Here is a 19889-nt window from a genome sequence, read left to right as displayed (position 1 = left end):
AAAATAAAAGTCATTAATGAATTCGTAGTGCTAATGTATAGTATCTCTCATTTGATACAATTTGACTGATACACCAGCTGCCTCACAAGTCTAGGATGATGAGTTTTATATCACTCGTGTATAATTTGTCCATGTGTTCTATCTCTTGAGATGGACCGTGACTTCCGTCTTATTTCAGGGCTAGTGGATACGGAAGCGGACTCGGTGGGACAATTGGAACCAACCATCGATATGGAACCCTTGAGGGAAAGGATATCAATTGCAGGATTCTGCTTCTCGATAGACTCGTGTGTTACAGGTTGTGGCACGAGCTTAATTGGTGAGTATTGAGCGGATCTGTTAATCGACTCAAGAATGGTTTGACTTGACGAATGGTCCTTATGGACCAATCTCAGGCTAGATTTGGGATAGGTGAGCTTGTCTAGTGATGATAGCGAGTGTCTTTTTAGTTGGGAATCAAACAGAGTATCTTCAAAGGGAGACAGTGGAGGAGGTCCCTTTGGAGCATTCCCTGCTTTGTTCCTTGGAATATCGTCGATGAATGAGGATAGATCACTGGACAAGTCGTCAAGGTTTTGAAATATCGAAGTATTGGTGGTTGATTGCGATTTTCTTTTGCTGCCCTCGGAAGGTAAGCTATGTCTTTTCGATTTTGCAGAGGAGGATAAACTGGGCTTTTTCCGATGGCTGGTCGAGGCCAAATCTTCGGTGGAAGAAATATTCAACGGTGAGATTAACGAGCTGTTTTGACGAGCATCTACTGATTTTTCTGAAGATGAAATGGTGGCCACCGATCTCTGCATGGGTCTTAATTGGTAAACGTTTGACGAGAACAAGGACTGTTCAAACCCACTGTCGTCCTTGGCTTTGTACCTGTTGTAGTAGGCTTTGTTGAAGTCATTGATATACAACAGTTCGTTAGAAGGCAACCTTATGATTCTGTTTGTAGATGGAGCTTTTCTGGGTTGTGCGGCTGGTGGTTCCTTTCTCAAAATCGATCTACTTGGTACCTCTCTCTTGGCTGGAGCCTCGATGGAATCGTACGAAAGAGAGATTTCGTCTTTCAAGTAGATACTGCCAAATATGTCCGAGGTGTAGCTTATTTGGGGAGATGGAAGAAGCTCTGAGAACAAGGAAGCGTTTTGCTGCATCAACTTCTCGGTATTGATAGACTCCATGCTTGAAGTTTTGGAGGTTGCGGTTGTTTCGGTTCTTGGTTTGTGGGAGTGGAAAGAGGTGCTGGGGGCCTTTTCTTGCAGTTTATGTGGGTAGGACGGAGACGACGACGAGAAGGTGGAGCCGGTTCCCGTGGTCTTGGTGGATCCCAGTCTTGGGATTGTGTAGTTGTGCTGCTTCAAACGATATTCGATTTTCGCAGCCAATGTTCTGCGGAGCAACACTTCTAGAAGAAGCTTCCTGTTGATATTCTTGATGTCATTGGTGGACAACAAATGCAAGTCGTTGGGGAAGAGTAGCTCGAACTTGGGAGGAACCGTATGTTTGTTGGCGAATACCGCGGTCTTGTACTTTTGGTAGATAATGTCTGGAAGCGGGATGGAGCTGTAGGCTCTTGCGTGTTTTGCTCTGGGTGGTGCCTTCTGGGAATTTTTTGCGGTGAGAGGTGCCTGGGAGGCTAATGCTGGGTGGATGGAAAACGATCTGCCTTGGTTGACGATGTGGATATTTTTCCTGACCGATTTGATGGTGGGGGACGGTGGAAGGATGGAGTCGTAGTGGAAGAAGCTGGTCTGGCGGGGCAACAAGTCCTTGATCAACGACTCGGCGTTGGAGGATGTCAAGAATGCCTGGAGCTGGTCTTTGGTGTGGAAGTTCGCGTGCTGCTTCCGCACTGACGAGTACCGCAACGACTTTTTGCGGTGCACCGGGAACATGAACCTGATTTTGTCGCGCAAACTGGACTCTTTGGGCCCGGTGCTGGCGGTGGTGATGGTGTCGATGTCGGAGGTGGGAGACCTCAAGAACGCTTGGTTGCGCTTTTTGATGCGATTGCGGTTGCGCAACGTGGCCGAGTTGGAGATCACCGAGCCTGAACGTCTGACTGGTTGGTCGATCACGGTTATGACTGGGGGCGGGCTGGCGATGTGATGGAGCTGGGCGGGATTGTGGGGGTGATGGAGCTGGGCTGGATTGTGTGCCATTTGGTGGAGCTGGGCGGGATTGTGGGCGTAGTGTGCGTAGGGGTCCACGTACGCAGACACCGGTCTTCGTCCAGGCGTGTAGAGCACGTCGAACGGGTTCGAGACCGTCCGCAGGTGGTTGTGGAGCTCGTCGAGTCCAGTCACGCTCTCGGGAGACGAGATGGAGTCGATGAACGACCTTGTATGGTAGGTGTGGTAGTATTGGTAGATGCTGGGGAGGGACGACGTAGAGGCGCCTGGGCCTGGGCCTGGCCCCGGGCCTGAGCCTGGGCCTGAGCCTGAGCCGGGTGAGGGCCCGGCCAAGCTGGTCGGCGCTGTTTGAAACGAGCCAGTAGACGACGAAACGTCCACCACACCAGAAGCCATGATGTAGGGAGGGTCGAAAATGGATGCTAGCCGTGCTAAGTGCTGGGACGGGGGGAGACTGGCAGCAGTGTGGATGTTTGCAGGAGGACGAAAGTGCTACAGATGTTTAATATATAAAGCTGCCTCGTCTACGCTCCGTGATGTAACGGGTGCAAAGATGGCTGGCTAGTGGTAGTAAGGGGAACCGGCACGTGAAGGGCGCTAGGCGACAGATTGGTGTCGCAGTGGTGTCGCGGGGTGTCGCGGGGTGTCGCGGTCGCATGTCGCTGGGCTGTGACACACACCGGTATGTCGCTGGGGCTGACTCCTCCACCGTTGGCATGACCCCGTTGTCTGGTACCACTCCCACCCTGGCCACAAGCGAGTGGGATTCCGCGACACCTGGCTCCCTCCGCCCTATCCCACCCCTGCTTGTGGCACCAGCTGATGACTTTCCCAACCACTGAACTATGGATGTACACGCACTTTTGACGAACAGCCACAAAACCGTACCAACATTTTGAACAGATCACAACAAAAACACCAGATCGAGGATTTGGTAGCCACTCTTCTTTTCACTACAAGAACATCAATCATGGACAAGCTCAGGGAGGTAAGTAAACTTTGGTTCTGGATGGCCTTGGGAGACGTCAGGGTTGGTTTGGCAGTGGATTGGAGCCCCCAGGGGGCCCCCGGTACCACCGGGTTTTCTGGTGATGTGGCCTCTCCAGCAGCTCAAAACAACGAGCCCGAGCCCAATGACACCCCCACACCCCGTCCCCCGGTGTCTCTCGATGACCTTGTGCGTATCGGACAACTTTTACTAACGATGTTTTCTAGAAACTTAACAACTTGAAGTTGGATGCCGAAAAATGGCAAGAAAAGTCTGACGAATTGGCTGAACGTATCAAGGAATTGGAACAAGAAAACCTTGAGAAGGACCACCAGATCCAATCTTTGACCAGAAAGAACCAAGTTTTGGAAGAACAAGTCGAGAAGTTGGAAACCGACTTGGACGAAATCAAGCAAACCGCGGATGAATCGCACTCCTTGAAGACCTCCAACGAAAACTACACCAAGAAGAACCAAGTCTTGGAAGAAGAATTGGAAGAAGCCGACAAGAACTTGAAGGAAACCACCGAAAAGTTGAGAGAAACCGACATCAAGGCCGAACAATTGGAAAGAAAGGTTGCTTCTTTGGAATCTGAAAAGGAAGAGTGGGAGAAGAAGTTTGAAGAATTGAGCGAACAATACAACGCTTCCAAGGCTGAATTAGAAGAAATCAGTCAACAATTAGAAGCCATCTAATTTTTTAATACCGTTTATAGTTGCATCACTGCTCTTTTTTATTGAATAGAAGAGAATATAGTTAAATTATCCCGTTCATGTAGTTTCGACGCGGTGATCCATTCGGATACCACTCGCTATCGCTTAAAAAAAATTAACAAAAAAATGTGAGATTAATCTACCCTAAAAGTTGTAAGATAAGATCTTGTTTCAGGAGTCACCTGTCCCGCCCTTAATACACCGTACTACGCAATACCGCTTCTGGTTATAAGTTCTGCTCCATCTACAACCGTCTCACTTTTGCAAATATCTCGCCTTGTAACCCACAACACCACAACCCAGAACACACCACATCATGTCTTTGATGGACATAGTCCGGCGCAGGTTCGCCAGTGAACTTCAGTCACATCAAATCGATGAAGATTATACCCTACCCGTAAGACCAGGGGTGCCACTGCGCCCTTCTGATACCACCGAGTTTGACCCTGATGAGATGGTCCCTTCGTACGAAACATCACAATTAATGCATGAACAACAAACCCAGAGAGCTACCCCGAATGACCTGGCCCAGATATCAAGAACCGACTCAGGAGTTTCTTCCGAGATACCCGTTTCGCCTCCAACTCCAACCCCCGCCACATCAAATGGAAACTCCTCGGCTCACGGGACCAGAGGGAATGACAGTTACAAGAGAACTTCAATCAAGCAACTTGGTCTCAAGTTCTTAAATGCTAGACAACATTTTGCATTAGCTATCTGCCGTGACATATCACTTATTCCTGCTTTGATAGGCTTAGTACAATCGTGGAAACAAGTGTTTGTGGACAGTCATCAAGTCAGCGTTGACTCCCTCGCGTTGGGACATTCAAGTCAACACTTGACACAGTCAATAACAAGTGGTCGGGTGCTGGAACATTTTTTGACGGGAGTTTGGTGCATTGTCTCTGCCTATTTATCTTATTCTGCGCTCGATAGCTTGATTGTCAGGTGGATTGTGATCTATCTGACCCCAGCAGCCATTGTCAGGGTGTTGTCTATGTCCACAATTATGGTAACCATCGAATCATACTTGGTCTCTGTCTTCACTGCCGATGGCTACAAATACGGGCTCCACATATGGATACTCATAAGTTGTTGTCTTACCCTCACGTATATCGGTCAGAATTTTGTCACTTCAAATCTAGATTTGAGAAAAGGTGCCCCCAAAAGAGCTCGTTTCTTTGATATTTATAACATTGTGGTCTTTGCAGTTGTGCCGGTGGGTTTGGCTAGCTTCATCACCATGATAGGGCTATTGCGGTCCTTGTTAATTTTGCGTATTGATATTGATCAATGGGAATAAATCTGCATTTAGACTACTAGGTAATCGAGTAGTCATAGAATTTTATAGTTAATGGATACCGAATGATAGAACTCATGAAATCAGGAGCCATATTGGGTCAATAGACCATTCTAGCATTTGCAATTTCTAACGGGCTACGGACATGCCAACAAATATTTGGACTCTCCTGCTTATTCGATGGATCTTGGAGCCTTCTAGAACTCTGCTGGAACTCTGTAGTGCTAACCATTGATTGGTAAAGTCGGATATTTTGCTGCCTATAGGTATAGATTCGGCTGCAAGAATTGTATCCGGGTAACATCTGATGCGCAACTATAAAAGGAGAGCCATTCCCACACCCAGTTTTATTCCCTAATCAAAAAGCTTATTAAAGCAAGGGAATATTTGCCACGACGAGATAATGTATATTGTCAAGTTATACTCGTTGCCATTTTATTATTCAAATTCCCGAGAGTGATGTTCCCTGTTAGGAAGTTCGGGGTCCGTTGGGTCTTTTCAGTGAGGCGATGGATCTTGAATGTCGATTTTTATGGGACACATTGTAGCTACATAGATTAGGAGGTGTGCTCTAGTAACCATCAGCAGTCTGTACGCTGTTCGTCCGTGGTTCCGTTGCAATTAACCGATAAACTTCTTAAATGTTGTGCAAAGGATGTGACCTACTGAATCCACTCGTCAGTACTTCATTGGGCCCACCTAACCGGCCGCTAAGACCACTTCAGCCTGAAAAATGCCACTGGTAGTGGATTAGTCTTGTTCTTGCCGAACATGGGCCCCCAGTCTTCAGTGAATCTTCTAACCCACTTTCTGTCTTCCGACGGCCTGAGGCACAACGGTCTACGCTCTACGATCAACTCTTACGATTGAGTTTTTATTAAGTCAATATTGTATTTATAAAAGACTTTGTTAAACGTTGTGATATATCAGACAAGAACCCCATTATTAATACACAGAAATCATCATATTATGTTGGTGGATTTAACGGTACTTGTTGAAACCAATGTCAGAGGCTCTTTCTCTGAAACATTGACGGCAGATTTCAATACCGTACTTTCTGATTAAACCGGTGTGGGAGGAGCAGACACGACATTGTCTTGAACCTTTACCGAAGTTTCTTGGGTGGGAAAACCAAACAGATTCGTGAGCCATATTGCTAGAATGTTAGTAAATGAGCGTAAGATCGGTGGGTGCTGGACATGCGTAGATGTTCTTTCACAGTTGCTAGTGTAGTGGGCCTGTATCTCGACGTTGTCTTTGGACTTTTCACTGGGTCTGCTTGGACGGTTTTTGGTAATCCTGATCACTGTTGCTGGTGCCACTCATCTATCGTATTGGTCTGGTCTATCCCACTTGTATCATGCTGTCCACTATATTACATACAATTACTATAACTTGTTTGTTGTATATCTAGAAAGGCCTTGAAACAGTTTTCTATATTGAATTTTCTCGCTGTCGCAGGAGGTGGCTAGTCGCGATAGGTTTTTTCACGATGTGCCTGTATATGGGAGGGTGGCTCCCAGCAAGGGCGAGCGCACGTGAGGAACACCTAGACTGTTTCCTGAGGGCTGAGCCCTATATGTAAACGCGTGCGTATCATGTGACTGGTGAAAAATTAAAGGCATCTCATCTCTAGATCAGATGTCTATCAATAGTCTATCCACATACAATCATGGCTAAGGGGGGACATTCACATCGTTCTACATTGAAGAACGACCACAAGCCATTCAAGTCAAAGCATGCATCCAAGGGACAATTGAAAAACCAGCACAAGGGTAAGGTGGAAAAGTCTGCTGCCGGGGGCTCCAAGTCCAAGGTCCTCAGTAAGATCGAAAGAAAGAACTTATCCAAGCAATTAAAAGAGAATAAGATTTTGGAGTCCAAGATGACCAGAAAATTGTTCGAGGGCTCCCAGGGTGCCGAGAAGATCGTCACTGTAATTGCATTAACCAACGACATCGATGCTGCCCAAATCGCCCAAAAGTTGTTGGAACAAGAGTTGACCCATCCCCTCGCCACTCCCTCTGTCACCAACGTCAAGGTAACAAAATTCAAGTCCAACTTGAAGGTCATCATTCCCGACCATAACGATATGCTTGCCATTCTTGATGCGGCCAAGGTTGCCGATTACGTTGTTTTTGGTATTTCTGCCACAGAGGAGGTTGATAAAGCATTTGGTGAGCAGGTTTTGCGTGCTCTTACTGCCCAGGGTATTGCCTCCGTTATCGGAGTCTTGCCAAATGTTGTCAGCGCATACCCAAAGAGAAACCTTCAAATGGATATCAGACAATCGTTACAATCGTTCTTCAATCATTTCTTCCCTAACGAGGACAAGCTCTACGCCTTGGAGGCTGACTCGGAGAACTCCAACTGTTTGAGAACAATCTGTCAAAAGTTTCCTAAATCCATCAAGTGGAGAGATGCAAGAGGCTACATGGTGGCCGACAACGCATACTGGTCTGGAAACGAAGATGGAACGGTTGTTCTTGAAGGTACTGTCAGAGGTATCGGTTTCAACGCCAACAGATTGGTGCACGTTCCTGGCTTTGGAGACTTCCAGATCGAAAAGATCGAAAAGTTACCCAAGGGTCGTGCTAACATGGACATCGATACTGAGTTTTACGTTCCAGATGAAAACCAAGAAACCTTGGAGGAACTCAACCCTGAGGAGATCGAGATGGACGATGACATGGACTTCTACAATGAAGATAATGACCTTGGAGTCAGAATGGACGGTAGAACCTATTTCGACGACGATGGAGTCAAGAGAAGCGAACACAAGAAATTGCCAAAGGGAACCTCAGAATACCAAGGAAGATGGTTTATCAACGATGTTTTGGAAGATGCATCTGATTTGGAAAGTGACGAAGAGCCCATGATTGAGGAAGTCGATATGGAAGAAGACATGGTTCCAGCCGAGCCCACTGGCACTGAATACGCCCCCACCGAATTCACAGAAATGCATGTTGAATTAACGCCTGAAGAGGAAGAGAGACAGTTAGCGGAATACCGTCAATTGGAAAAGGACGATCTCGAATTCCCTGACGAAATCGAATTGAATCCTTCGGAGTCCGGTAAAGAGAGATTGGCTGCTTTCAGAGGAATCAAGTCCTTGTACAACTGTGACTGGGACTACGACGAGCACGACGTGGAGTCCCCCAGTATCTGGAAGAGATTGTTGAGGATTTCCAACTACAAGGCCACCAAGAATAGAGTCACCAAGGAGGCCATTAAAGAGGTCCAGGTAAACATTGGAGAAAAGGCCAGAATTTTCATCAAAGCTCCAGCTTTCATGTTGGAAAAATTCAACTGCAATGTGCAGCCATTGACAATCTACGAGTTGTTCCAATACGAACACAAGTTGGCTGTGTGCAACTTCTCTTTCCAATCTTGGGAAGACTATGAAGCCCCAGTTCCCTCCAAGGAGTCTTTGGTGGTGCAATACGGGCCAAGAAGACAAGTCATCCAACCTGCATTCAACCAAGCATCCAATAACTCCAATAATGTGCATAAATACGAGTCGTTTGTGCATCAAGGAAACACGTCCATTGCCACTGCCATCGCGCCAGTATTGTTCAACAGTGCTCCTGTGATCTACTTCAAGCCAGCACAAGAGGGAGGCATCGAATTCGTGGGCCAGGGAACCTTCTTGAACTGTGACCACACCCGTGTAGTTGCTCAGAGAGCTGTCTTGACTGGCCATGCTATCAAGATCCACAAGAGAGTTGTTACTGTTCGTTACATGTTCTTTAATGCTGAGGACATCAACTGGTTCAAGGCCATTCCTTTGTTCACCAAGTCTGGAAGAAGCGGGTTCATCAAGGAAAGTCTTGGTACTCATGGTTACTTCAAGGCACAATTTGACGGTAAATTGAGCTCTCAAGACGTTATCGCCATGAGCATGTACAAGAGGGTGTGGCCCGACGTGTCCGCAGCTTTCGAATGAACACTCAGCCGGACCTTCATAGATGTTCAATTCAGTGTATATTAGCAATAAAACTAATGTTAGACCGTCGTAGTTATGCAGGTGTCCGCATGCCAAGCATGCACTTATTGTTGCGAAAAAATGTTGACAGACCCGAAATGCCAGCAGCAATGTGGGGCATAACTGTGGAGTTCTCCCGAGAATGCAATACCGATCATACCAGCCCTCGGAATAGTTGTAAATGTTGTTTACACTTTTTGTAAGGCATTTCGTATTGTCGTATTGCTGGTATCTATGCTCACAACCGGGCCACATGTCTGAAATTACGTCACGGCACTTTTTTATGGCTGCAACCATCTACGCTCACGAAATAGAATATAGTTTAAGTCGACGACATACGAAACAAGAAATAGAAAGGTATCAAGTGAGTGCATCAGTAGCATAGATGCGGCTCATATCCTGTCAGCTTAGATCAACATAGCTAAAAGGGCAGCACCACCAAGAACGGCACCACTGACAGCGTTGGCACCAGCACCGTTAGCTGGGGTGACCTTTGGTGCGGAAGAAGCAGCTGCTGATGGGGAAGCTGAAGCTGAAGAGTCGTTAGAAGTGGAGTTGTCAGAAGTGTGAGTTCTGATGTTGACAGAGATGGCTCCATCTGGTTGGCCACCGTCTGGGTAGTAGACGAGAGCGTATTGCTGGTTGGAGTACTGGTATGGGTCGTTGATGTTCTTGACAGCATAGAAACCATCGGAGGAGCCGTTAATAGCCAAGAATCCTCTGTCGGCGCTGTGGCCACCAATAATGGTAACCTTAGTTGCTTCAGTGGAAGAAGAAGTCCAAGCAACGTGGTCAACAATGCTAAAGTTGTTAGCGAAAGGAGTTTGTGGAGGGTTTGGACCACTTAAGACCTGGGTATCAGAGTCATATTGGAAGGCATTTTGTTGATGACCCAAGAAAAGGTATTGGATAGCAGCACCTTCGTGGAGAGGTTGAAGACTGTTTCCGTCAACTTCCTTGTTTTGGGAATCGATGTAGAGATCGATGTCGGTAACAGCAGCAGAGACAGCAGAAGCTAATAAAGCAATGGTAGATAATGTGAACTTCATAACGATGGTAAAGTACTTGTGGGTGTAGAGAGTTTGGTTAAGCGGGCCATAAGCATCCTTTTATAGACCGCACCCAACACTTGCCTTCTGTTTGTGGCCATTCTAAACCGTGTGCCTGGGGCTTCAACAACTGTCAACACTTTAAAAATAGAAACGGCTTCACCAGACACCACACTTCGAGTGCATGCCAACTTCCATAAGGGGAACCCTGGCCTTTCAGGGCTATGGAGAGATGACCGAGATAGGCTGCAACAACAGCAAACCTTATTAACAATGGAGGCTTTTCCCCTGGTACAACCACAACTCCTTCAAAGCCTGGTCCCACCCACAGTTGTGTTGCATACCACAGTCATGTCTATACTGTGGTACCATCAGATAAAAAAAACCTTATGTTCGCAACCGGCATTCCACGACTTATCTTCCCGATTAGATCGGAGCCTCACATAAGGTGAAATTTAATTTAGTAACAATTGTGTAATTACTGAATAATCGCTGGCTGTTTTGGGGAATTCTTTCCCCAATTGAGATGCCCCACATTTCGCTAGAAGCCATGGTAAACTAAACGGAACACCCACAGTTGTGCTCGCGTAAACAGGGTAGACGAGCTGGTCTGTTTACAGTGGCTCCCTTTCCTTCGAGTCGAGCCGTAGATCTCGCCTGAAGTGCTGGTTTTTTGACCAGTTCCTCGGAAGAACTCTTTGGTCAGTTCTGAGGCTGATCGCGGCAATGTCAGCCGACTCAACCCCTCACGCAAGCTGCCTATATTTGTGACTGTCTGTTGGAACCTTCCATATAAGCGACTGTGCATATGACCAATGGTGACTGCAACACGGGGCACTAGAATGTGTACAGGTTGCCCCAGGTTGGCCTGCCAAGCAGAGGCAAACGGCGTGGTGACAGGCTAGCCACACTATTGGAGTCACCTGAGATCTACAGACGCATGTTTCGGAGTCTGACACCTGAAGCTCGCATTTTCTTGTCCAAACACTAGTAGCAATGATATCTCCGCACACTGCAGGTGTCACCTTCCCTCATTGGTAATGACGTATTTCAGACACTGGCAACTGGTTTTTTCCGACATCGGCGTTACTTCGATCCTCAACGTTCTTATCGTAGTGACTGGGCAAAGCTACGCCTCTACAGCACCGCCGTGATTCTTGTATGTCAGCGGTCGCCAACCAGCTTCATGACTTATGCTGAACGGGTTCTGGCAAACCAAATTCGCAGGCAATAGCCAGTCTACTTATCTGCTGTGGAATCATAACCCATGCGTGGACTCACAACAATCGTATATTCCAAATATAGCGGAAGACCCTCACTTACTACAACATTACTAAATTCGATGCCAAATCTCACAGTCTCTCGCTTTCTTTGTACTGGATGAATCTTCCCAAATTAATCCACACTTCCTCGGCTCTGAGCTTCAACTGGCCATATTTGTTCTTGTCGATCTTTTTGTACAAGGCTTTCATTTCTGGCTCGAGTTGTCTCAACTTACTCAAGTAGTTTAGCTGCACAAAAATCTCGGTATCGTATGCAAAGTCCTTGTCGCCGAAGATGTCGTAGATCTGGTTAAATGATTCGATGACAATTTCAGTTGCCAATGGATTTGCAAATGTTTTGAAAGTGTCAATAGACTCGAAGAGAAATTGCGAAATCTGGGCCGTCAATGCAGTATTGTCCACAACCACAGCCAAGGTTCCCAAGAGCCCCACAAGCGATTGGTAAACATCGATAGCCTCGTCCTTGATTTCCGCAGATTTGAGCTCCTGGCCTTTGGTGACCAACGATGTGATCATGGCCTCGTTCTTTGGTACCTCTGGGCCCAAGCACTTGGCAATGCCCCAGAGTATGTTCAAGCTGATTTTCTGGAGGTCCAAGGCCTCGAACGAAGTTTGGAGAATCATTGTCCAGATCTCGTTGCTCTTCTCGAACCATTCCACTGGGAGGTTCTCGGTGGACAAAATCAACCACACGAGGTTATTCAAACTGACCAAGATCTTGTTGGTCAACATAAGCATGTATTGGTTGGCCAACTCAAACTTGAACAATTCGGTGAGAATTGGGTATGTCTTGTTCAACAACGTGTCTACCAACGATGGAGGCAATTGGATTGGTTCTCCCTCTAATGCAGTTTCCTCATTTACCGACAAAAACTCTAGAATAGAAGTAATCAAGTCGAGAGACACCTCCAAAGTGGAAAGCTGGGTCTTACTGTGCAGAGTGGCGTTTCCTTCCTTGGTTATGTCATCCATGGTCTTGTCCTTCGTGGGAATGGAATTTGCCAACTTGATGTGGGATGCAAGGTCTTGTAAATTGATGTTGGATAATATCTGGTAGATATTGTTGAGGATCGATTCACCCAACTGGTAACCATTAGAGCCTCCGTAGTTGAACTTGAGGCCCTCCACGTAAGTGAGCGTGAGTTCATTGTATTGGTTAGGGTGGGATTCGACATGCTCAATAATAGGACCCAACTCGAACGACTCCTGGTTGAGTTTAGCAATGAACTCGTCTGACTCCGTAGAGAATTCGTAGATGAACTCCAATAATGAATTGAATAGTTTGGTGGTGATTCTCAAGGAAGACTTTTCGTTTCTCTGGTTGCTTATCAAATCGAAGACCAAACTCAAGATGGGGTCAATCTGGTGGAAAATAGAGTCATAGAGGTCATTGGAGCCTCCTGCCAACACCATGACCAAGGATAAGATGTTTTCGGTGAAATCGTACAAGAGCTGGACCTTGGACTTGTCCTTGCCAGGGCCATTTGTAATAACATGCTTGTAGGAGGTCTGGATCTTGTTCAATCCATCGGTTATGTGCTTCCAGAGATCTAATCTCCAGAAATGCTTCAATACATCCAAGCCTTCCTCGATCCCGATGTTACGGATTAACCCAAAAGATTCCACCACGATCTCATCGTTATTATCGGTCAAACAAGACTCAAAAATGGTCACCACAAGCTTTTCCTTCAAGAGCATTTTCCTCATTCTTTCATCTTCACACAACACGGTGATTGCTCCCAAAGCCATTGATTTTTCGTTGGGAGGTGACGACTTGAGTTTGTTGAGAAGGGGAATTATCTTGGTTTGGCGAGTAGTCTCGTCCTTTTTGGGGTCTTGCAACGCAGGACCGCTTCCTGGCGTACGGCTGAGAGGGTTTACCCTCGCCTTTTGGTTCTTTCTTCTCTTAAGCTTACCCATATTGTTGTATTACTGGAGATGAAATATTTGATTTTTGATGAGCTGAGCTCGCGAAGACCTGGCGAGCATCGCTGGACGCACGAACAGCCATCTTGACTATGGGCATGGAGAACTACCAACGAGCCGACAGAAAGGTTTCTGTCAAGTGATAGTCGGTGGATTATAATGGCTTTTCTTCGCTTTGTTGAGATTTACAGAACAGAGGTTAGTGACTAAATTATAGCCCACTTGTTCAGTGTGCCTCATATACATTGTGGTGAAATTGGCTATATACATTGACAGAGGGTCAGTCCGTGGGTCTATTCAGAAGACCAACCGTAGCTTTGTTTGTACTCCATCACTTCTCTTTCTTCACTTCTTCTATCACTTTCAAATTCTCCTTCAAATTCTCCTTGACCTCCTTGGGTTCAGGACGCAATGTTTCCTTGACCTTGTTTCTCAAGTCTTCCCACGACTTGGGCTGCTCGTTCTCGTCGTATTCGATCTCGATGTCCTTTCTTAATCTGTCCTCTTGTTTCAAATGCTCTCTAATTGTCAGTAATGCACCCACCAACACATCTCTATGGTACTTACATCACGATCGGCTTCCAGAACTTGAGTCCTGTGTACCAACTTAACACGGACACAAACACTATCGTGAGTGCTTTGCCTCCTGCTCCCGGACCTGCCATTGCTGGTGTACTTCTCAGATTCACCCGCCATGAAATATCGTCTTCTGTCACGTGCGCCAAATTACACTAGCACCTTTTATTCCTATTCACTGTTATATATCCGTGCCGGCTTAGTCAACTTCTGGAGGATATGCCTCGTCTTCAAAATCGCTATCAGCTTCATCACTGTACGTACTGTCGGCATCGCTGCTCAAGTCTGCCTCGCTATCGTACTCTTCGCCCTTCTCGGGTGTAACCCCAACAACTCCCCACTTGATTCCAGTAACCTCCTTCAAACGAGTCAAGATCTCACACATAGGAGTGTACAATCCAAATTGCTTGAATTCACCATCGTAAGAGTGCAAAATACCAACCACTCCCAATCCCTTAGCATTTTGTTCGATATCTTCAAGCTTGGTCAAAATCCACGAACCACTATCACCGCCAGCAGCAAAAGCAGAATTGTTCTCGATAGAATTCACAATGAATTCAGAGGAATGAATGGCACCGTCCAACCAGTACACGAGCTTGATGCCGTTCAAATTCCCTTTGGTGAACTTAGTGGTAGAACCATACTTGAACACTGGCAACCCATTGTAGGTATCAGGGTTATGATCGATAGGCAAATCTTCATCCACCTCGTCCACATTCAAGTCCATCGTCCTGGGGCTGTGTCTTTCCAAATCGATCACCTTCCGTACGTATAAATTATCAAACATCAATGCAGGATCGAACTCATTGAATGGTATATCATCACCCAAGTAATTTTGATCGCAAATCAAGTTCTTATTGACTTTAATGATTGCCAAATCCGACAACTTTCTCTCTGTGTCCTTCTCACCTTTCTTCAGATCAACCAACGTTCTTTCACCCCAGATAATCTGTCCAAATCTGGTTTGGGGTAAGTTCCGCAATTCGTAGCCTTCTTGCTTGGTCTTTGGGTCCTTGATTTTGACTCTCTTCAAAGGGAACATCTCTTCCACCTGCTTGATCACTGATCCATAAGCTGCACGAGATTCGGCAATCAATATATCATCACTTCCGTTGTTACTGCTCATCACTTTCTGATACTGTGCAATCAATGCTTGCTTGTACAACTTGATCAACACCGACAGTGGAGCAGAGACATGAGGGTACTCCGTAGTAGTTGATCCAGTCGTTGTGTCAAGACACACGTGGCCACAAGAAAGAGCAAATTTGGAGTTGGTATAAGACTCTAAATGAGGTTGCTTCTTCAAATCAATTATTGGGTAAATGTAACCACCCAATGTTCCGGAAGTGCGGACAGAATTTTCAATTGATAATGAAAGAGAGATTGGAGGTCTCTGACTATCAGTAGGAATTCTGAATGGTAGCTTGAATTTCTGAGGGTTGGTAGGCTGAACGAAGCTCGGTTGAGTGGTCGAAATCTCTGGTGTAACTGGATTGGTCGCCTTGTATGACTTCAAATGAGCGAATTTCGATACAGGAGTTTCTGTTGTTGAAGCCAAATCAATCTGATTCTTCATCACTATTATATGGATGTCATCATAAAGACCATGTAAACTCTGAGTTAATTTAACGTGGTAGTCAGTGGGGTTTGGATATCCGAAATAGAGACAAAGAATGTGTAAATCATTGCTTATTCCTCTAGCTATTGGGGCAATAAACGAACCATTCTGTTCCTTGAGTGAAACAAAAGTCTTCGAGATCTTTTCAATAATTCTGGTAAGGACATCCTCGTTTGGTAAAGATAATCCTTGATTGATCCCTATAGCAAAATTCTGAGGCTTCACTATGGACTGAGGGGCATCATGTTCGGTGACATTAGAATTCAAACTCAAAGAAAAGTCATTAAAGTTTTTGACCAAGAGTAACTTAAGTTTGATGTATACTTCATCCTTAAGTAAATTATCATAAAAGTGGAGGTACATTTTCATGATCTTTCTCAAGTTCGAATTATTGTAGGTTGTAAAACGCCACTCTGCCTCTGGTTTGCTTATCTTGAGGTCCTCAACATAAGCAATGAACTTCTTGAAACAGTCTATCGAGTTGATCACCGCTGTAGTTAAGTTGATGATCGAGTTATCGAACTGGTGGATGATAAACGCCAAATCATCGTAAAGCTGCTGCAACTTATCAGCAATACTTTCATGGGGAGGTTTGTTGTGGGCGTCCTGAGTGCTCTCCTCTGGCATGTTCAAAATCTGCAAAGGCTGACTGTAGGTGAACGAAGTTGACGAGTCTTTCTTTCCTCCCTGATCGCTCGACGCCCCAAATGACGACTGCTTGGTGGAAAACGTCTTTCTGCTCTTGGAGAAAATCGACTTGCCCATATAATCCGAATCCTTGGTGAACACGGACGCTGGTTTGCTCAGGATAGAAGGGTTGGCAAGTTTGGGATCGTTGGTGAAACTGAACTTCTGGGGCCCCTTGAGACTGTCATCTGCAGACAGCCCTTCGAACATCGGATACATCTCGGTGATGGAGTCTCGAGAGCCCTCGGTGTTGCCGCTAGCCACAGGCGCTATCTCCTGGTTGTCAGAACCACCCGTGGAGCTCGTTCTCTCCTTCGACTTCTCCTTGTCATCTTTGCTTCCCCTACTCAAAAATCGTTTCATCGACATCGTGGAGTGGGACTACTTGGACTGGACTGTGTGAAATAGTGGAGAATTCAAGTTTCACTTAGTGATAACGAAGATTATATTCAAAATAGTGTCGATATGCGACATACGGCGTTGGACAAGGGATAAATATGTCGCACACCACGTGATGTAGACGAAATAGTGGGGCAGAACTGGCTGACTGTCTTCTGGAGGACGCTAGAGTCAGGCTGAAAATACCAGAGCCGCTGGTAGAGAAGTACTGTCTATCTGTACTATCACTCCTGCCTATCTCGCCTATCGACTAGGATCACACCCCCTCGTACCTACCCATAACATGGGGCGGGGGAACTCGGCACGTGACTCTTCTCTCGCGTGACAACCCAGTGCCTGGGCACGACTCTCCCCACGCCAACTCCAGCAACCACCTCCACATAGTGACCACTGTTACCAGTATCGTCCTTAAGTGAATTGTCCACAATCCACGACCAGCCCATACTCGTACGCCTGAACGTCCAGTCCATCTGCAGTTTTCTCCGCATTTGCTCTGTCAACTATCTTTCAACACCATTAGCCTCCTCATCTGCTCCTACCAGCACATCCTACACGCCCAGTTCATCGTGGGCACTTGTTGATAGCCCAATCACTTCTCAGCCGTCATGCCAGTCTATTCCATCTCCCACGTCGAAAACGTACGGGTCTGTGTGGTAATGGTCGGCCTTCCCGCCAGAGGAAAGTCATTGATAGCCCAAAAAATTGTCAGATACCTTTCATGGCTTTCAATCAACTCCAAATGCTTCAATGTTGGATCGTACCGTCGTCAGATCGTCAGCGACACCCAAGTGACCGCAGAATTGTTTGATCCATCCAACGAAGAAGGTATGAAGTACCGTCAAGAAGCTGTCAACGCAGCCACCGTCGATATGATGAAGTGGTTTCTGGAAGAAAATGGGGTGGTCGGAATCTTGGATGCCACCAACTCCACCCGTGAACGTAGAGACCGGATCTTGAAGTTATGTCGGGAAAACCTGATTGAACCAATGTTCTTGGAAAGTTTCTGTTCTGACCAGGACTTGATATTGCAAAACATCCTTGATGTCAAAACCACCTCCCCTGATTACGCTAATAGAGATAATGATTTCGCTACCAATGACTTTTTGCAGAGAATTAAGTACTACGAAGAAGTGTACGAGACCATGGATGAAAATACTGATTCTGACCTTACTTTTATCAAGCTCATCAACGTCAATAGTCAGATCATTTTGAACAGAATCGAAAGTTACTTAGAAAGTCGTATTGTTTACTACGTGATGAACCTTCATATCAAACCAAGATCCATTTGGTTGTCTAGGCATGGTGAATCTGAATTCAATTTGACTGGCCAAATTGGTGGTGACGCAAATCTTTCCGAAAGAGGTTGGAGATACGCTAAAAAATTGCCAGAGCTAGTATTAAAATCATTGGGTGAAGAAAACAAGCATACAAATTTGACTGTGTGGACCTCCACCTTGAAAAGAACACAACAAACCGCTTCGTTCTTGCCATACAAGAAAAAGCTCCAATGGAAAGCATTGGACGAGTTGGATGCTGGTGAGTGTGACGGTATGACCTACGAACAAATTGAACAAGAATTCCCTGAAGACTTCAAGGCTAGAGATGATGATAAGTACGAATATAGATACAAGGGAGGTGAGTCTTACCGTGATATTGTCATAAGATTGGAACCAATTATCATGGAATTAGAAAGACAGGAAAACATCTTAATTATCACCCATCAAGCCGTTTTAAGATGTTTGTATGCATACTTCATGAACGTTCCTCAAGAAGAAAGTCCATGGATGTCCATTCCATTACACACTTTAATCAAGTTAGAGCCAAGAGCATATCTGACCTTAGTTAGCAGAATTAAGGCCGACATTCCTGCTGTCAGTACTTACAAGGAAAAGGGCACCTCTCAGTTGGGTGAATTGATGAATGGAGACAGCATTTCCAAGAGTAGAGATCTCATTAAAGATAGTGAGGGAAGAGTTATCTTGGAAAATAAGTAGTTAGGAACTTTTCTTAATATTACAGGCTATTAAATTACATATGAACTAAATGGTGGCGGTCTTGTTCTAGAGGGAAGTCTACCACGGATGTAGCAGCACCACGATGGTGAGTGTACCGAAAAGGGGTCCCGTTCTTGCTCATCCTGCAATGGCATACTTCTTGGCTTGTTCTTTGACCTTCTTTTCGTACATTTGTTTATCTTTGCTGAAAGCCTTCCATGCTGGCTCTTGAGCTGGGGAGTCAGGGTTTGGGGTGTCCAAGAGCTCCTGGATACCCAACACAATCTGCTTCAAGGTGATAGCAGGCCTCCAGTCTTGCTCTTCGTTCAAGATGGAAAGACAGATGGTTCCACTGGGGTATACGTTTGGATGGTAGAATCCAGCAGGGAACCGCACCTTTGGGGGTTTGGATGGATAGTCTTCTGGGAATATTATAGTGATGGGATAGACGGCCTCTTGCCAAAGAGTGCCTTGCTTCCCTGGTATTCCTGCCGTCCACTGAGTCAAGTCCAACGATCCATCAGTGGCCTTGGTTGGCTTGGCGTAGAACCCAAATGGATGGTCCTTTCTCCATTGCTTTCTTTCTTCTTGTAACCTTGTCTTACAAAGGGACATTGTAATCTAGCGTCTGTTAGGTGATGTGGGAGGTTGATCGTTAGATATCGATTGGTAAGTTGTAAATTTGCGGTGCGCACACGCCCAGCCTTAAGATCGCAAGAGTTTGACGTTACTATTAAGGTCTATAAAATGTGGCTTCGGTTTTGGATTTCAGCTGTGAATGCTTACAGGGCTGAACATGCGTTTTCTGTTGAAGATGTGGGGAGTCTAATTGAAACATGATGTTTTTCAATTTTTTTAGCATGTTCATCGATTTCTGTGTAAAAGTGGTAAATTCTATAAAATTGTAGGAGTCAAGGTTTGATCAAAATTTTTGACCTAGCCCACTATCAATTAACCGATCTACCGGCCACCATACTACCAGCTTTTGCTTTCACCTTGCCTAATTCAATCGAAATAAGGGACTTTCTCTGCCCAAGATGTTATTGACGTATATGCAGGCAACCTTACCTTTGGAGTTAACTGGTGACAAATGGGCACCATTCCCCCTCTACACACTTCTCTTGAATTACTAAAAGACCTAGAATTTCCGCATTTAGCTGACTAGCACTAGCTGAGTAACTATCCATCACAGTACCACTTCTTAAGAAAAATTACAGGCTTATTTCCGTCTAGAAACTTACT

The 19889-nt window shown here is 45.7% G+C and overlaps 12 protein-coding genes across 12 annotated transcripts; 4 read left to right on the top strand and 8 right to left on the bottom strand.

The window, feature by feature from the left end:
• Positions 1-110: 110 nt before the first annotated feature.
• Positions 111-2525, bottom strand: CANTADRAFT_21536 (uncharacterized protein; the record flags this gene model as incomplete). Its single annotated transcript, XM_020206708.1, has 1 exon — positions 111-2525. One exon carries the CDS (start codon positions 2523-2525, stop codon positions 111-113), a length of 2415 nt encoding a protein of 804 aa, XP_020065421.1.
• Positions 2526-3344: 819 nt separating this feature from the next.
• TPM2 (tropomyosin) lies at positions 3345-3812 on the top strand (the record flags this gene model as incomplete). The annotated part of the gene is made up of 1 exon (XM_020209728.1): positions 3345-3812. A coding segment is annotated over one exon (468 nt), but the record flags the coding sequence as incomplete, so codon positions are not given.
• Positions 3813-4146: 334 nt separating this feature from the next.
• CANTADRAFT_50133 (uncharacterized protein) lies at positions 4147-5133 on the top strand (the record flags this gene model as incomplete). The annotated part of the gene is made up of 1 exon (XM_020209791.1): positions 4147-5133. One exon carries the CDS (start codon positions 4147-4149, stop codon positions 5131-5133), a length of 987 nt encoding a protein of 328 aa, XP_020065419.1.
• A 48-nt stretch (positions 5134-5181) lies between these two features.
• On the bottom strand, positions 5182-5478 carry CANTADRAFT_231722 (uncharacterized protein). The gene has a single exon (XM_020206927.1). It carries the CDS (start codon positions 5432-5434, stop codon positions 5231-5233), a length of 204 nt encoding a protein of 67 aa, XP_020065418.1. The 5' UTR covers positions 5435-5478; the 3' UTR covers positions 5182-5230.
• Positions 5479-6111: 633 nt separating this feature from the next.
• Positions 6112-6282, bottom strand: CANTADRAFT_50144 (40S ribosomal protein uS14; the record flags this gene model as incomplete). The annotated part of the gene is made up of 1 exon (XM_020209793.1): positions 6112-6282. One exon carries the CDS (start codon positions 6280-6282, stop codon positions 6112-6114), a length of 171 nt encoding a protein of 56 aa, XP_020065417.1.
• Positions 6283-6802: 520 nt separating this feature from the next.
• On the top strand, positions 6803-9076 carry TSR1 (Tsr1p; the record flags this gene model as incomplete). The annotated part of the gene is made up of 1 exon (XM_020206707.1): positions 6803-9076. The coding sequence occupies one exon, from the start codon at positions 6803-6805 to the stop codon at positions 9074-9076; it is 2274 nt and encodes a 757-aa protein (XP_020065416.1).
• Positions 9077-9522: 446 nt separating this feature from the next.
• CANTADRAFT_50492 (uncharacterized protein) lies at positions 9523-10164 on the bottom strand (the record flags this gene model as incomplete). The annotated part of the gene is made up of 1 exon (XM_020209830.1): positions 9523-10164. One exon carries the CDS (start codon positions 10162-10164, stop codon positions 9523-9525), a length of 642 nt encoding a protein of 213 aa, XP_020065415.1.
• Positions 10165-11309: 1145 nt separating this feature from the next.
• CANTADRAFT_25930 (uncharacterized protein) lies at positions 11310-13434 on the bottom strand. The gene has a single exon (XM_020207587.1). It carries the CDS (start codon positions 13365-13367, stop codon positions 11517-11519), a length of 1851 nt encoding a protein of 616 aa, XP_020065414.1. The 5' UTR covers positions 13368-13434; the 3' UTR covers positions 11310-11516.
• Positions 13435-13776: 342 nt separating this feature from the next.
• On the bottom strand, positions 13777-14026 carry CANTADRAFT_34183 (uncharacterized protein; the record flags this gene model as incomplete). The annotated part of the gene is made up of 2 exons (XM_020208576.1): positions 13777-13894; positions 13941-14026. Coding segments are annotated over 2 exons (204 nt in total), but the record flags the coding sequence as incomplete, so codon positions are not given.
• Positions 14027-14148: 122 nt separating this feature from the next.
• On the bottom strand, positions 14149-16623 carry SSY5 (Ssy5p; the record flags this gene model as incomplete). The annotated part of the gene is made up of 1 exon (XM_020210795.1): positions 14149-16623. The coding sequence occupies one exon, from the start codon at positions 16621-16623 to the stop codon at positions 14149-14151; it is 2475 nt and encodes an 824-aa protein (XP_020065412.1).
• Positions 16624-16940: 317 nt separating this feature from the next.
• CANTADRAFT_231771 (fructose-2,6-bisphosphatase) lies at positions 16941-18716 on the top strand. Its single transcript, XM_020206928.1, has one exon. It carries the CDS (start codon positions 17259-17261, stop codon positions 18645-18647), a length of 1389 nt encoding a protein of 462 aa, XP_020065411.1. The 5' UTR covers positions 16941-17258; the 3' UTR covers positions 18648-18716.
• Positions 18650-19299, bottom strand: CANTADRAFT_25928 (E2 SUMO-conjugating protein). Its single transcript, XM_020207586.1, has one exon. The coding sequence runs from the start codon at positions 19260-19262 to the stop codon at positions 18786-18788; it is 477 nt and encodes a 158-aa protein (XP_020065410.1). The 5' UTR covers positions 19263-19299; the 3' UTR covers positions 18650-18785.
• Between the last annotated feature and the right edge of the window lie 590 nt (positions 19300-19889).

The sequence above is a fragment of the Suhomyces tanzawaensis genome (assembly GCF_001661415.1).
Source record: "Suhomyces tanzawaensis NRRL Y-17324 unplaced genomic scaffold CANTAscaffold_3, whole genome shotgun sequence".
NCBI lineage: Eukaryota > Fungi > Ascomycota > Pichiomycetes > Serinales > Debaryomycetaceae > Suhomyces > Suhomyces tanzawaensis.
This window is presented reverse-complemented; position numbering and strand designations above follow the sequence as displayed.

Excerpts from the sequence above, each read along its gene's own strand:
- CANTADRAFT_231722 (XM_020206927.1), bottom strand. The coding sequence starts at position 5,434 with ATGTTACCCGGATACAATTCTTGCAGCCGAATCTATACCTATAGGCAG.
- CANTADRAFT_25930 (XM_020207587.1), bottom strand. The coding sequence starts at position 13,367 with ATGGGTAAGCTTAAGAGAAGAAAGAACCAAAAGGCGAGGGTAAACCCT.
- CANTADRAFT_231771 (XM_020206928.1), top strand. The coding sequence starts at position 17,259 with ATGCCAGTCTATTCCATCTCCCACGTCGAAAACGTACGGGTCTGTGTG.
- CANTADRAFT_25928 (XM_020207586.1), bottom strand. The coding sequence starts at position 19,262 with ATGTCCCTTTGTAAGACAAGGTTACAAGAAGAAAGAAAGCAATGGAGA.